This window comes from Aethalodelphis obliquidens, unplaced genomic scaffold (genome assembly GCF_003676395.1).
Source record: "Aethalodelphis obliquidens isolate GAN/ISIS:26980383/991018 unplaced genomic scaffold, ASM367639v1 scaffold8, whole genome shotgun sequence".
Classification (NCBI taxonomy): Eukaryota; Metazoa; Chordata; class Mammalia; order Artiodactyla; family Delphinidae; genus Aethalodelphis; species Aethalodelphis obliquidens.
This window is the reverse complement of record NW_020837952.1, coordinates 37987547-38004646: the sequence shown is the minus strand read 5'-3', so window position 1 is coordinate 38004646 and position 17100 is coordinate 37987547. Positions and strand designations below refer to the sequence as shown.

Below are 17100 nucleotides of genomic sequence, written 5' to 3'. Positions count from 1 at the left end.
TCTATCATTTTCCAAACTATTCTATTTTGTCTCTGCAAAGTATGAGAGAGTTTGTGAAAAAAGCTCTGTTGTCTTCCAGGAAGTCAAGTTGAAAAGTTTAGGGATGAACATAAACATCCTGTGTTTCACTTATGGATCATGAATTTAAGGCAACCATTCTCCAACAGGTGTTTATCTTCATCCTGCACTCATGCATTCATTCCCTTGACCAGTACTTTTTGAGAGCTCTCATGTTGTAGGCCTTGAGCTAGCCCCCAGGGATCCAGGGGTGCCCAAGATGGAAGAGATCCATGGCTCTGAGGAGCTCAGGTATAAATGTCTTAAGACACTACCTGCAGGGTAAACAGTACTTATACATCTGCTATTATAGGGCCAAAGTAGTGAAACTGAAATATTTGTGGGTAGGGGGTGGGGAAGGAACAGGAGGCACTAAATATTATTCTGGGGAGTAAGATTTGCATAGATCAGGATTCCTCTAATTTCTTCAACACAGTGTTCTTGGGCCCTCTTTCTTATATTATAATGCAAAGGCACTTGGAGTTTGAGTCCTGAAGGAAGCAGAGCCTGGAAAAAAAATCATGGCCAAGAATGAGGCCTGATGAAGAGCCAAAAAAAGATTAGCCAGGGGACTTCCCTGGTGGCGCAGTGGTTGAGAGTCTGCCTGCTGATGCAGGGGACACGGGTTCGTGCCCCGGTCTGGGAAGATCCCACATGCCGCGAAGTGGCTAGGCCCGTGAGCCATGGCCGCTGAGCCTGTGCGTCTGGAGCCTGTGCTCTGCAATGGGAGAGGCCACAACAGTGAGAGGCCCGCGTACCGCAAAAAAAAAAAAAAGATTAACTAGCTAAGAGTTCTGCCTAGCACTGTTCAGTTTAGTGAAGCTATTTGGTCACTCTTATTTATTCCATACCATGGACGAGAATCTTTTGAATTTTGAGTGTATGATATAATTCTTTTTCTTTTTTTAAATTATTTTTTCTTTTTTTCCCCTTTAGTTGTATGATATCATTCTTGATCAGCATGTAAAGAGCATTGAACACCTTTTAGATTAGACTGTTGAAATTAGTGAATTGGATTATTTTATGTTTTGAATAGGTAACACATTCATATAGCTCAACATCCAAAAGGTACAAGAGTATAAAGTAAAAAGTCTGTTTTACCTCTATTCTTCAGCTGTCTAACATCTCTGCCTGGAAGGAATTAGTTTTGTGGATATCTTTATTTTAACCATATTTTATGGGTATAGTAAGTAGGATTCTTAACCAGCTTTCTAACCTGAGAATAAACCCTGCATCTCAGCCATGTGGCAACATGTCCTTCTAGAATATATCCTGTTCTACAGGACTTACATGAATCAGAAGTTCGGATTTTATTTTCCAGATGCATATAGTGTGAGTTGTTCTCAAGGGGGAAAAGAATGGGAAAGGACATGGGAAAACTGGACAGGTACATGTAAAAGTATGAGATTAGATCACTCCCTAACACCATACACAAAAATAAGCTCAAAATGGATTAAAGACCTAAATGTAAGGCCAGAAACTATCAAACTCTTAAGAGGAAAACATAGGCAGAACACTCTATGACATAAATCACAGCAAGATCCTTTCTGACCCACCTCCTAGAGTAATGGAAATAAAAACAAAAATAAACAAATGGGACCTAATGAAACTTCAAAGCTTTTGCACAGCAAAGGAAACCATAAACAAGACCAAAAGACAACCCTCAGAATGGGAGAAAATATTTGCAAATGAAGCAACCGACAAAGGATTAATCTCCAAAATTTACAAGCAGCTCATGCAGCTCAATAACAAAAAAACAAACAACCCAATCCAAAAATGGGCAGAAGACCTAAATAGACATTTCTCCAAAGAAGATATACAGACTGCCAACAAACACATGAAAGAATGCTCAACATCATTAATCATTAGAGAAATGCAAATCAAAACTACAGTGAGATATCATCTCACACCAGTCAGAATGGCCGTCATCAAAAAATCTAGAAACAATAAATGCTGGAGAGGGTGTGGAGAAAAGGGAACACTCTTGCACTGCCGGTGGGAATGTGAATTGGTTCAGCCACTATGGAGAACAGTATGGAGGTTCCTTAAAAAACTACAAATAGAACTACCATATGACCCAGCAATCCCACTACTGGGCACATACCCTGAGAAAACCATAATTCAAAAAGAGTCATGTACCAAAATGTTCATTGCAGCTCTATTTACAATAGCCCGGAGATGGAAACAACCTAAGTGCCCATCATCGGATGAATGGATAAAGAAGATGTGGCACATATATACAATGGAATATTACTCAGCCATAAAAAGAAACGAAATTGAGCTATTTGTAATGAGGTGGATAGACCTAGAGTCTGTCATACAGAGTGAAGTAAGTCAGAAAGAAAAAGACAAATACCGTATGCTAACACATATATATGGAATTTAAGAAAAAAAAATGTCATGAAGAACCTAGGGGTAAGGCAGGAATAAAGACGCAGACCTTCTAGAGAACGGACTTGAGGTTATGGGGAGGGGGAAGGGTGAGCTGTGACAGGGCGAGAGAGAGTCATGGACATATACACACTAACAAACGTAGTAAGGTAGATAGCTAGTGGGAAGCAGCCGCATGGCACAGGGATATTGGCTCGGTGCTTTGTGACAGCCTGGAGGGGTGGGATAGGGAGGGTGGGAGGGAGGGAGACGCAAGAGGGAAGACATATGGGAACATATGTTTATGTATGACTGATTCACTTTGTTATAAAGCAGAAACTAACACACCATTGTAAAGCAATTATACCCCAATAAAGATGTTAAAAAAAAAAAAAGAATGGGAAAGGACATTAAAAAATTATGTATTTATCTAAGAGAATTTCATGCCATCAAATGAATCTCTGCCAAACAAGGTTATACTGTCAAATTTTAAAAATCTGGTTTCCTAAAGAAAACTATACCTGGTTCTTATCAAGATTACAAAAATAATACCCCCTCTAAGTACTTAATATATATTGAAACTTCACAACAAGAACATGAAGTACATTTTATAGGTGAAAAAAACGAAGGTCAGACAAGTTAAGCAAATTCTAAGTTTTCAAATCCAGGCAGGGCTTCGGGGCCCTCACTCTTAATCTGCAGGATACTCACTATCTATTCCAATAGAGAATAGCCAAAAGAAGGCACATGGCAACAATTTTTGTTGTTTATTCAAAATCTTTTGTTCTCAAATTTTAGGATCTATCAAAATTACCTGTGATGTTTACATGCAGAGTCCCAGGCCTCAGCAATAAACTAGAATATTAGAATCTCTGGGAAGGGCTCCAGGAATGCTTATTTTAACCAGCATTGCAGGTGACTGTAAGCATGGTGGCTTGTAAGCATACTGTGATAAATATACCTGTGGCAGTTGGTGTTTTTCGAAGTTGGTCACAACTGTATCTTGTATCACACATACCCAGCTAGTTTCCAGAATCTTGGACTCTTCTTTCAAGAGAGGGGGTCCATGTCCCCTACTTTTCAAACTGGGTGGGCTTTTGTGATGAGTCAACCAATAGATTATGGTGGGAGTGATGCTACGTGACTTCCAAGGTTGGGTCGAAAAAGGTGACAGCTTCCACTTTTGCCTGCTAGAACACTCGTTCTTGGAACCCAGCCACCATGCAGTGAGGAAGCCCAAGTAGCTCCAGGGAGAGGCCCACTCGGAGAGGAACTAACAGTCTGTACCAACTTGCCTGCTATGTGAGCCATTCTAGAAGTGGTTCTGGTCCCAGTCAAGCTGCCCAGGCTGACACAGCATGGAGCAGAGATGTGTCTTTCCTGCCAAGCCCTGCCTACATTGCAGATTCAAGAGCTAAACAAATGATTATTGTTCTTTTAAGCACTAAATTTGAGCTGAATTGTTATGCAAGAGCTAACTGGACTAGTACCCTTCTAACCCCATATTCCCTCTGCCTTTCTTTCTATCAGGGCGGGTTCCAGACCCTCTCTAAAATATTCTGGAAGTATCTTTCTCCAATGTCATTTACTTTCCCAAATTCTTCTAAATACAGAAGAACCACTCATTTCAGACTTCTGGTTATTTGAAGTTCTCATTATTGCCTCTGAGTCTTGGTTTCTCATCTAAAAAGCAATAGTAATAAGAAAGCCTACCTTATATACTTTATCATTAAATGAGATAATCCATGTAATTATTTAGCATCGTGCTAATGATAATGTTTTCTCTTATTACTCTTACTAGGTTTCTTGCATTCATATTCTCCATTTCTTTAATGCACTTTTTTTTTTTTTTCTTATAGCTCAATGCCATTTCACAGTCTTTTTTCTAGGCCTGGCATGCTCCCCCAACCAGGTCAGTTAGATTCTTACTCATCCTTTAGGATGCCACTTCTCATTTGAGAAGCCTTCTCTGACTTCTCAAGCAATTAATGCCTCCCTTGTGCTCAAATAGCACCTTGGAGGAATCTCTATTACGGCCCTTAACACACCGGATTGTAATTATTGTTCACTAGTCTCTCTTCTCCGATGGACTCTAAGTTCCTGGAAGGCAGGGTCAGCCTCTTTTTTGTTTTGAGTTTTGGCCACCTGGCGCGGATTGCGGGATCTTAATGCCCCGACCAGCGATTGGACCCGGCCGCAGCAATGAAAGCCCCGAGACCTAACCACTTGACCGCCAGGGAATTCCCTAGGGTCAGCCTCTTTGTATTCTCATCCACTAACATAGCATCTGGCACATCTTTATTCACCATCTACTGTCTGTGCTACTGTGCTAGGAAACACCGTGGCTAAGGAGTTAAGGGGTCCACGTTTTGGCAGACCTGCGTGGGAACAAAACAGCTCCATTTCCCTCATAACCTTGGAAAGAGTGAATGTCTCCGAGCCTCATTTGTAAAGTGGAGGAAGCACTTTAAGATTGCTATGACGATAAAGTAAAATAATTCTCGCAAAAAGCCCATTACAGAGCAAGCAATCAATCATCAGGATGTTAGGAAATGCCTTCCCCAACAATCCCATTTCCGGGCACCCTCACTCTAATCCTCCTTTAGGGCCCCGCACTCTAAAGGTAATCCCTCTTTTAGGGATTACGCTGGGATCTCTAATCCTCTCCTGGGTCATTCCTCCAGCTCTCCAATCCGCGAGTCAACCACTAGGGCCAGGCGTTCAGAGGCCATTCTTCTTCCCCGCCCCCCAACTCTCTCCAAACCCTTTTAGCTTTTCCTGGTCTAAGGGGTGTGTCAAAGACACCCGATTTATGCGAAATTTAAACATCAAAATTCTGGCTAGGCTTTTCCTGGATAACTTTCGAGACCCACAGTTGGGAGCTTTGCTACTGACTTTCGGTCTTCCCCTACTTGTGAGGAAGGAGCTCGCGGATCAACTTGACCTCAGGCGTTCGGCCAGCGCCAGCCCCGACCGCGCACCCTGCAGTAGCGTTGAATGAACGAACGAACGAATGGGCTACCTCTACGGCCAGGCCTCTGTTACGTCGCCCATTGGCGCGGGCGTGGCCGCGGATAAGAGGCCTGCTGGTCGCAGACCTCTCAGTCCCACCAGCGCGCACCAGGACCAGCCACTAGCGACGGGGCTCTGTGGGGCTCCGCGCCGTCCCGCACTACCTCTCCCAAATCCCTGCCCCGCCGCGGCGCGTCACTTCCGCCACCCCCAGGCCGCGGCTGGGGCGGGGAGCGCGGGGGAGGGGGCCAGGTCCGAGGGAAGTCCGCCCGCGCCCGAGCAGGGACTACATTTCCCGGGGGGCCTCGGCGCGGCAGCGGCGGGCGCGGCAACGTTCCCCGGAAGTGGAGCCCGGGACTTCCACTCGTGCGTGAGGCGAGCGGAGCCGGAGACGAGACCAGAGGCCGAACTCGGGATCTGACAAGATGGCCGGGCTGCCCCGCAGGATTATCAAGGTAACCGCCCGGGCCCGCTTCCGGCTACCCGCTCTGCTCTTGCCCTCTCGGCGGACCGGGCGGAGCGGTCCCTCGCTTCCTCCGGCCCGCGGCCCGCGCTGGGAGGCCCGAGGCAGCGCGGAGAGGGTCTGGCCGCGGCGGCAAGGGAAGTCGGGCGCTGGGGAGGGGGCGCCGGGGAGACTTCCGGCCGCAGTGGGGCAGCCCGGCAGCGGGGATCGGGGGCTCCCAGGCGGTCGGCCCGCGAGCGGGGAAGGCCTGGCCCGCGCCCTGGCAGAGGGTGGGGCCGCGGGCTTGCGGGGCTCTGGTCTTGGGAGCGGGCCTCCGCGGTGTCTAAGACCACCCCCGAGCGGAGGCCGCGGGCGCGCGGGAATCGCGGCGGGGCCCGGACTTCAGGCGGGGGCTGTGGCCCGACATGGTCCCTCGGCCTCGGATCCGTGTCTCGGCCCGGGCGGGAGCGCGGGGGTGCGGCAGCTGCAGGTTCAGAATGAATGAACCGGGAGGGTGAGGCCGGGCGGGGCCCTGTGCCACGGGAGGCGGCTCCGGGAGGGCCGCGCATCCTGCAGCCGCCGGCACATGCTCGCCCCTGGCTGCCGGGGTTCGGGGGACGTGGGGGCTCCGCGCCCCGTCACTCTCGCTTCCGTGATCTCCTCTTTAAATGCGTTTCCGCTCGTTATCTTCGCGAAGTGAGTTTACTCTAGTTGGCAAACTCTTTTAGGACTGTTTCTGTTTAGAGGAAATAGTTCTAACACGAGACCGAGCGGGGATTGGGGGAGGGGGTGCAGTACAGGTACGGGGGACCTTGTGAAACCTTTTGCCTCTCGATTTTGTGCGCTTTAAATTATCAATACCGTTTTTTAGCTCTTCATGAATATGTTCTTTGACAAGTATCAATGGAACCATGAAAAATTCATCTTGGTTTTGTAAACTCTTTACATAAATATCAAGTCCTCAGACGTGAAATATTTCTTGCAGTCCACGAAGACAAAACCTTTAGGTTTTTTTGGTCAATTTTAGTGAAGGAAATTAGTTGAACCTCTGTGTTGCTCAGTATGCGAGTTAAAGTGTCTAAATTGCAGCATCATTTTGTTTGCTGTAACTCTGAACGTGTATTTAATCTAGTTTGTCCTTTAAGTTTGGGGGGAGATGCATGCTAAGTGATTGAAGGATGGTGTATTGTGTAGTGCGATTGCAATGACATATATCTGAGATGGGGGTGTCTCTGACCTAAAGGTGCTTAATTTAGAGAAATAAGACGTGTTTTGTAAAGTAGCAAGTGTTAGCAAGTGGAGAAGTAGAACAGATTGTCATTGTGCGCTGGAGTCTAATGATGTGAACCTTCATAGTGTTGTGTAAAACAAAATCTTCATTTGTTGTGTTAAAGATTTGTCTTCGACTCCGTCCAAGGCAGTTTAATGGCTGTGTGTTGGAGGGTACTTAACAATGTGGTTGTAATACAATCACATGGCCCCAGTGGTCATGTTTATTGAGGCCCCACTTGAAAATGAGGGGTGGAAGATAGAGCTGTGTACATCAGATATCCTTAGATTTTTATTTACTGTTATTCAGGTTATCGACTAAGTACCTAGTACACATTGACATTCAAGATAATTCTCCAAAATACATAATGAATGAAAGACTTTACATATTTTTTTCATTTTTGCTTAATGCTGGAGATATTCTGCAATAATATGAAAGTCTTAGATGGAAAAATAAATTCTGTGGGACCTTGTATATAAACTTATAGATATGACTTGAAGCAATAAGTTGAAGTCCTCATAATTCAGTTCATTTGGCATACAATAATTTAGTTTACACCAGGCTTTTGCATTTTGCTATTTAAAACATGACAGTGATAAGTCATATATACTCTTAATTTAAAGTCTTGTTGATAACATCTCTCTAATGAAAGGTCCCTTGGTTTGGGTATTATCTTGTAAGAGTTCGGTGGTTTTACTTTAATGCCATTTATAGCAAAAAGAACTGTTTTCTCCAATCCCTAGGAAGGATTAAAAGATTATACTATTTTCTTTCTAGTGCCCATGCTTATATTATGTAGGGTTTTTCATAATCTGTGAAAATGTTTATTTTTTATATCAGAATTTAAAAAAAGAAGCTTGTCTCTTCTATGTCAACTACAATACAAGGTTCTGTGTGGAATATAATGGTGGCAGTGGAATATAATGGGGTAGCCCCACTATCCTGAATGATGGGAATGTACCATCTCTCATTGGACAGTGTGATGCTTTCTACCTCAAAATGGGCATTATTTACATTTGCAAAATTCTTCAACCACTTGGTACTTGCAGAAGTCTTGTGAAGTAGACAATACATTATATAGGCTAGAAACCCATTCAAAGGACTTTCCTAGGGTCTTAAAACTGGCAGGAGGCAGAACTTGGATCTTGACCCAGTGTGACCTTCCCCTGCCCCTTGTTATTATGAAATGACGTAATATATGTCAAAGTACCTTAACAACTGTAACCATACCCATAAAGGTGATTTTTTGAATTACTATTCACCCAGTTGCTGTCCCACTCAGATTCCCATTTCTAATCCAGTAGCAAATTCTGTGGGCTCTATTTTTCAAATTATATCCTGAATCAGACACATTTCCCTATCTCTCTGAAACCACTGTTCAGTTCCATCATTTGTTACCTGGCCTACTGTATTGATCTCCTTTTAAACAGCAGCTAGTGTTACTTTTAAAAACATAGATCTTGTTACTTCCCTGCTCAGAACTCCACAGAGGTTCTGCAGCACACTTAAAATCTTGACTTTTTTTCCCTCCTAGCTACAAGGCCCTCCATCCATCTGGGATCTGCCTACCTCTGAGATCATCTCCCACACTTCTCCCCTTGGGTCACTCCATTGCAGCCACACTGTTGCTCTGCTGTACCCTGAACAATAAGAGGCTACGCGTGTTCCATTCACAGGGCTTTCCTCCTGTTTATTGCGTTGCTTGCTTTGTCATAATGTTCAGTTCTTGGCTCACATGTCATATTCTCAGAGAGGATTACCTTAACTGTCCTAAAACACAGTCCTCCCTCCTCCCCCATGGTTGCTCTTTAGCCCCTATTTCGTCTCTTCTGTATAGCACATATCATCACTCAAAGTTATATTATTTACTGTTTATCTCTACTCCCACTAAAGCTCCATGAAAGCAGGAATTCTTGGATGACTTGGGCATTGTTGAAATGCCTAGAACACATAACCTGCAAATCTAATGTCTCGGCTCTGAAATACTGATTGAATGAATGAATGAGCTTCAGTCTCTTTGAAAGAAAGTTTCAGGAGAGTTATTCTATATAATTTGACATTGTTACTGCTCAGTAGATTCTATCTGAATCTGTGCCTGAGCTAAAAGTTTCTAATTCTACCCATAAATTCATTAAAAACAAAACAAATCAATCTTTTATTTTGTTGACTGGGAAATACATAGAGCACCTTTGAAAGGTTCTAAAGGGTACATAGAGGAAAATTAAGACTCATCTGTCCTTCAGCATTCCAGTTTCCCTCCCCAGACAGCCACAACTTTTATTGTATATTCTTCCCAAAAGACCAGAGAGACTTAGTGCATATATGTTAGGCCTATTCCCCTCCTCCCCAAGTAAATGCTGTACCTGATTCCTTCCCTTGCCCCCACCTATGTCTTCGAGGTGACTAGTTTTCTAAAGAGCTGTTTTGTGGAACCTTGTGGTTAGGCCTTAATTTAACTAATTGCATATTGATAACTATTAGATTGTTCCCCATATTTTGCTATACAAACAGTGCTGTAATGAATGGTCTTATATGTAGTGATATTTTGCACATGTATGAGTTACACTGAATCTTGGCAGTTACGTGTTTAGCTACAATTATAGGATTTTTTTTTCTCTCTCTTTTCCTGGGCAAAACCTCTTTTAGTCTCTAAAAGTGACAGAGCAATTAAAGCTTAAAGTCACATAAGTTGAAAGCCACCTAAAATAAGAGATCCTCCTTAATCTATCTGTCATAAAGAACCGGAGTATTTTGCGAACAAATAAATGAAATCTGTAGTTGTGGCTTGGTCAAAAACAAATTTATTTCAGCTTTACGTGTTACACTGACAGAATGACATTCCTTTAATTTTCTTCTCAAAATTAATCATGAAGTCAATAAAATATAGGCTTAGGAAACAGTTAACTTACTCAAGCAGTTGACTTATTTGATTAAAACCTAGCAAACCAACCTTCTGAAATTAGAATTTCACCAGTCTTCCCTACAATTTATTTTCTCTTTGGTGAGGTTTAGTTTCAAACTCTTAAAAACCTGTTATGAGCTGACTGAGTCTTGAGTTCTGTTTTTTACTTTAATAATTTTTATTTTAAAAAATACAGATTTTTAAAATTATAGTTTATAATAAATTTATTTTATTTATTTATCTTTGGCTGCGTTGGGTCTTTGTTGCTGCACGCAGGCTCTCTCTAGTTGTGGCGAGCGGGGGCTACTCTGTTGCGGTGCACAGGCTTCTCATTGTGGTGGCTTCTCTTGTTGCAGAGCACGGGCTATAGGTGTGTGGGCTTCAGTAGTTGTGGTGCATGGGCTTAATTGCTCCGCGGCATGTGGGATCTTCCTGGACCAGGGCTCGAGCCCGTGTTCCCTGCGTTGGCAGGAGGATTCCTAACCACTGCGCCACCAGGGAAGTCCCTCTTATCACCATTTAAAAGCCACTCATTTGATATGTATTTTAGTATATAAGGTAGTTTTTAGTAAGAAAAACGATTCAGAAAACTGACCCTTTTTTTAAGCCCTGAGAATCTTTGGCTCATAATGTTTTTTCCCATTTAAAAAAAAAAAAGGCATGAAAACTTACCATGATGAAGATGGACTTGTTATAAATCGTAATTAAAACATTCTTACGAAGCAGATAAACTCATATAGTAAAAACTTGAGTAGAGGACTTCCCTGGTGGCGCAGTGGTTGAGAGTCTGCCTGCCGATGCAGGGGACGTGGGTTCGTGCCCCGGTCCGGGAAGATCCCACATGCCGCGGAGTGGCTGGGCCCGTGAGCCATGGCCGCTGAGCCTGTGCGTCCGGAGACTGTGCTCCGCAACGGGAGAGGCCACAACAGTGAGAGGCCCGCGTACCGCAAAAAAAAAAAAAAAAAACTTGAGTAGAAACAGTGTAGTTTTTAGCTCTTTTGGTTGTTGTCCCAATTTAAGAGTTTTCTGACCTTCTTCCTAGTACAATAAACCATACTTTTTGCATATGACTTCTGGGGATTCAGATTCTTGACAAGCTTATTCGTGAATCCCCTCGATCTCCACGGATTCCAGGTTAAGAATCCCTGAACTACTTTTGGTAGTGATTAAACTTTCAGGCTATATGGATATTATTTAATATATTACCTAATGTTTTGATTATGGAATGTAGGCATAACTGAAAGTAGGTTAAAAATCAAGTGTTGTTTTTGAAGCTTTTCTTTGTCAAGCACTTTCTTCAGTCCAGATTGATCAGCTCTCACACAATAGAAATTGAGAGTTGTCAAATTATTAAGTACTTCCTGAGTATCCAGCATGCTAAATAATGATATCAGAAATATTATGCATTTGCTTTGTAGTAATTGAGTTTTTTCCCACACTTGTGATGACTTACAGCCATATACAGTAGAGAACACTATCCTTTTCCTTCTCTGATGAGGAGACTGTAGGCCAAAGAAATTGGATGACTGAGATTCCTGGCCTGCAAGTCAGTATCTTTGCTTTTTTCCCTATGCTGTATCTAGTGTTTCGGTTTACCTATGTGTAAATGGATTTAAGAAGAAAATAACTTACGCACCTCAGATTCAAGTAGTATGGATTTTGAACATACATTTGAATGTGCTATCATGAACGTTGATGCATAAGCACTGTAGAAATAAATAGCAGAACCAAGGAAATGAGGATGGCATGCAGCAGGAGCTTTGGACATTATGGTTGTAGTCATCACAGTTCTAATGTGGGTGCCTAATTACTATATTATATAATTTTCCTTTCTAAAAATGAAATAGATCTGAAAGGCATAATATATGTAGCAATGTTACATCAAGAAATAAGAATTCTTTTTTTCCTATATGAAAGAAATGTAATGTATGAAGGACATCAGCATGGATATACAAATTAGGAGATGGATAATAGGGAATCAGTTAACTTCAGCTAAAATCTTAGCAACTTTTAAAAATGCTTCCCAAGTTTTTTTTATTTTAAATACTAAGTAGTCATCTTCAATTTGTAGATTAAATAGTCTGTGGGATCACCATAGTCTGAGAGTGAGATCTGTGGCCCTGGCATCTCTGGTGACAGAAACCATGTGTGATCGGAAGAAATGGGTAGGTAACTGGTTAAGAGCCCTCAGAGAATCAACAGAAAGCATTCTTTATTATCCATTTTTCCAAGAGCTACACCACACCATTCAGGGCATTGTATGTTTGTTAAAATCCTGGATGTAGCTATTCTAAAATCCCCTAGGGATACTTAGGCATAGAAATTTTTATAGTTCTGAGTTGACCTGTAACTCAGATGTTTCTGAATAATTAGGATTAGGCTATAATTTGAAGTACTTCTAGGCATTGGTTTCAGAATCTAATGTTGACATATTTTTCTTTTTCTTTTTCTTTTTCTTTTTCTTTTTTTTTTTTTTTTGCGGTACACAGGCCTCTCACTGTTGTGGCCTCTCCCGTTGCGGAGCACAGGCTCCGGACGCGCAGGCTCAGCGGCCATGGCTCATGGGCCCAGCCGCTCCGTGGCATGTGGGATCTTCCCGCACCGGGGCACGAACCCGTGTCCCCTGCATCGGCAGGCGAACTCTAAACCACTGCGCCACCAGGGAAGCCCTGCTTTTTTTTTTTTTAATTGTCTATTTCCTCTTCATATTTTCAAACTCCTTTAGTTTTCAGTACCATCACAATATGTCACTGTCAGAGGTTTGGTCTGTTTTGGGCAAATCAGTTTTTATTTTTAAAGTCTACAATCCAGTGACTGAAGGCACTGTAGTGGAGAAAATACTAGAAAGAAATCTAACAAATGTTATCTTTGTGTCTTGAGACTATGGGTGCTTTTTATTTCTTTAGAGCTTTCTAAGATTTCTTTATAGTTTATACTAAGGAAAATGCTATTGCTGTAAAGTCACTGTGTTTTTAGTGACCTTTAAGGACCATTGGGATTACCATCCCCTTTACCCCCTTACTATGGAGCAGGGGCAAAAGTGGCTTTAGTAAGCTAGTAAGAGCCCAAGGCCAAATTTCAATCTTCCATAACATTGCGATTTGTCTGCCTTTTTATTATCCATTCATAAAACATGTTTCAGTTCAATTAAATGGACATTTATTGAATGCACAGTATGTATTCACTAAGCCAGTAAAAAAAGATAGGCATCGCTGTCTGGTGAAAAATAGAGCTGTGAAACAAGAAATTACAGTGAGGTGTGTTATAAAAGAAGGAATATCTGGGATTTACCATAGTCTGAGAAAAGGTATCAATATCTGTTGAGGAGTGTTTTTAAACTTGAAGAGCAGTGGGGAGAGTGGACACAGGGAATAGTAGATATGAAAGCTGGAAGGAGAGAGAGGGAGAGAGAAAGAGGGAGAGAGGGAGAGAAAGCAAGCATGAATGCATTATATATACCAGAGATCCATTATGTGTGGTGGATAGTGTCTTATTGTAGTTTAATTACAGGCTTTTGCGTGAGTGCTGTTTAGTAATATAGTTTACCTTAAGATGGACTGCCTCTCTGGGGTGGCATATTCCTCTCCTGCTCTCCTGGGTCCCTGGATTTGGGGAAGTTCGGGGTTCCAGTGAGAAGGAACTAAAGAGCAGGTGGAAAATACATTTGAGGTATCACTGCATCAGACCATAACCACTCTAATGTGAGTTTTAAACAAGACGTTTTTCATTCAGTAAGCCTAAAGATAGAATTATCTTACATTTGTTTATATCTTAATTTGAATTTCGTGTTTTCCACTAAGTGGAGGGTATTTGTACCTACTTAATTTCCTCACTTGTATTTAGAGAGAATAAGGAAAAGTGCTTTCCAGTAAAATTCCCCCTACGTTTGCACTGCAGTTCTTGCTTTGGCTTTTTTAAAAAAGTCATTTCTTTTCACAGTTGGAGGCACAGTGATTTACAGCTATAAAGCTTGAAGTTTCTTACCTTTAGCTGTAAAAGAGCTATTCCCATTAAGTAAATTTTTTTTTTTCCCCCTGAACGAAGTACTGTCTACCCTGTCTTTATTGTTGTGGTTCAGATAAGGGTTAAACTAAAAGTGCTGCAATCTCCGTTCAGGTTCCTGCCACTGACTGTGATTAGAGGTCAGTAAACACTTGGCCAAACCTTGCCTATTTCTTATCAGAATCTTCCCTTAGTTTAATTGGGTGGGCTGCTGATGTCTTGAGTGGTAGGAAGTAGAAGATATTTTCTGTGAATATTGGTCTGTAATCTGAGCAGTTTATGGTAGTGCATCAGAATTACCTGGGTGTTTATAAATTTAACAGTTGCCAGCCCCAGAATTTTTTTTGTTATGTTTTGTCTTAAGATCTCCAGATGATTTTAGTGTGCACCTTGCAGAAACAATGGCCTAGTATATGCTTGGCTTCAATGCGAAGTTGGGTAGAATGTGGTAGAACTAAAATCATACATAAAGCCAGTAGTTTCTCATATAGAAAACAAAAGCATCAGTGGGAACACCGAAGATGTGACATTCTGGATGGGGAAACCCTCCAAGTTTGGTTTAGGGAAAGAAGTTTTTAGGGGGGTGACATTTGAGCTGAAGTTTGAAAGATAAGTAGAAAAACGGGGTCGGGGGAGAAGAATGTCATTCCAGGTTAGACATATCAAACTCTAGGAAGATATTTGAGCAGTGCTAAAACTGTAACGTGAGTCAGCACTTCTTCGCTTGGACCACAGACACTTCAAATGCAGTCTTTAATTTGAAAGAGTTTTTTTTCCTTTAGAAGTGTAATTCATGGATATATAGTCATTACTAAAAAGTCAGTATACAAACTGTTACAAACTAAAAATAATCCAGTAATACAGATGATTTCCCCTTCACTTTCTTTTGCTATTCCAGTCTCCACTTCATAGAAAAAATGCTAAAATCTTACTGAATATGAAAGGAAAACCAAAATGCTTCATATTTTTGAGATACAAATCACATATAAAATTCACCTTTTCAAATGTACAATTCAGTGGTTTTAACATTCACGAAGTTGTGCAACTATCACCGCTTTCTAATTCCAGAACTTTTTCATCATCCGAAGAAGAAACCCTCTACCCTTTAGCAGTCCCTCTCTGTCCCTACTCCCTCAACCCCTGGCACCCGTGCAGCTACTTTCTCTATGGATTCACCTATTCTGGACATTTCATATAAATGGAATCATACAATACAGCTTTTGGTGTCAGACTTCTTTCACTTAGCATGTTTTCAAAGTTCACCCATATTGTAGTATGTATCAGTACTTCATTCCTTTTTAAATTTTTTTAGTTGAAATTTTTCTAAGTAAATACTTTTAAGAAATTACAATGCTGAATGAAGCAAAGCAGAAGTTTTAGCAGGTAAAAATCTGTATTGGTTCCCATAAAACTAATCACATTTGCAACCTGCATTTCTTTCTAACGTTTAAGAAGTATCCTTTAGCCTTGTGAGCCGTTGTTATTATTTTTTAAATTGTCAGCAGCCAGTAAATTTTTATCGTTAAAGATTGGATTTGGGGAATTCTTTGGCAGTCCAGCGGGCACTTTCACCACCGGGCCTGGGTTCAATCATTGGTCAGGGAATTAATATCTTGCAAGCTGCACAGCACGGCCAAAAAAAAAAAAAAAGATTGGTTTTGATTGCTGGAGAATGAAAAACTTGAGCCAATTCTGGTGAATAATGGGTAGGAACAGCACTGACTTTTATTTTTGTCTTAAGTATTAAGAAACTTTGTGACCTTGGCCAACTCACTTTTCCTGGGCCTCCATTATTTCTAGTTCCTTTTTAAAAAGTTCTCGTTGAGACAAAGCCATGATCATTTAATCCTGGAACTGACTTTCCTTTTTGGCTTTTAGATTGGACTTTAAGCAATTCTCAAAAAAAAAAAAAAAAAAAAAAAAACAACCCAGGACAAATGCTGAGTAGTAGCAATATTCTGAAATTTTGAATAGCTTTCCAGTATAGCTAATATGAAGGCCTGTATCCTATCTGCTATGATAGTTTTAAAGCCTTTAAATGTTCATGTTCTCTTGGGGTTCAGACCTTGGACCTTTTCTCATTATATATTCTCCTGAACACATTTATTCATTTTCTTGGCTGCAGTCAGCATTGATCAGTGATTCCAAAATCTAATGGTGAGTCTCAGGTCTCTCCAAGTGCCTACTTTTTATCTCCACTTAGATGTCTTGCACACATTTTAAAATCAACTTTATTTTACAGTGGAATGTATTCATTTTGCTGTCTCCCCCTCCCTTGCATTAGTACCTTTGGTGTTTCTTTTCTTTATTAATTACATTAACATTACCCAGTTGCCTACAATTGACTTCTGTTTCCTCTTCTCTCCTCCCCGCTCTTCTCTCTTCGACATTCAGTCATAAGCCGACTGAACCTGAGAAATGCCTGTCCTCCTAACCCATTCCTGTCTCCCATCCTCTCAGGTTCTTACCCTCTCCTGCATGTTTTTGCAGTAATCGGAGAACAAATCTTTTTGTCTTCACTCACTCACACTCACACACACACACACACACACACGTGCTGTTTCTCTCTCTCTCTTCATTTTCCACATTGCCACATTATTCTAAAAACACCCAATGTGATCATGTTACTCTCTACTGTGTTCAGGCTAGAGTTCAGATTCCTTAACTTGGCATGCAAGGCTTTTTCACAACCTGGTCTTTTCATCTTAATTCATTGCCATCTCCTTCCCTGTCTCCCCTCTCCTATACAACGTCTGATACTGATGGTGTTTACCAGTTAAAATGATGTATTTTCCAACTTTTGAATTATGCCATGTTGGCAAGGGAACATCCTTTGTATGAAATGTGACTGCCCAGCACTCTGTGTTGGTTGGGATTGGGTTTTTTTTCTCCTTCTGAGACAATCTTGACTGTAGTCATCTTGCTTATATTCCTAGTATGAAGTATATTGTGGTACAGAAACTAGAAATACTATTTTCTGCGTGAAAAGAAAATCAGGGATAAAATTTAAGTCATTTGCTTTATTTTCTGAAATCCTGTAAAGGC

At 41.6% G+C, this 17100-nt stretch overlaps 2 protein-coding genes across 2 annotated transcripts in view; one reads left to right on the top strand and one right to left on the bottom strand.

Moving 5' to 3' along the window:
* The window catches only part of MRPL42 (mitochondrial ribosomal protein L42), a 46129-nt gene extending 40574 nt beyond the window's left edge, over window positions 1–5555 (bottom strand). Inside the window, exon 1 of the mRNA XM_027107187.1 lies at window positions 5450–5555. The gene's annotated coding sequence lies outside the window, so the exon portion shown is untranslated. The remainder of the gene's footprint in view (window positions 1–5449) is intronic.
* The window catches only part of UBE2N (ubiquitin conjugating enzyme E2 N), a 35333-nt gene continuing 23769 nt past the window's right edge, over window positions 5537–17100 (top strand). Inside the window, exon 1 of the mRNA XM_027107185.1 lies at window positions 5537–5894. Within this exon, the coding sequence (XP_026962986.1) occupies window positions 5865–5894 (30 nt within the window). The 5' untranslated portion in view covers window positions 5537–5864. The remainder of the gene's footprint in view (window positions 5895–17100) is intronic.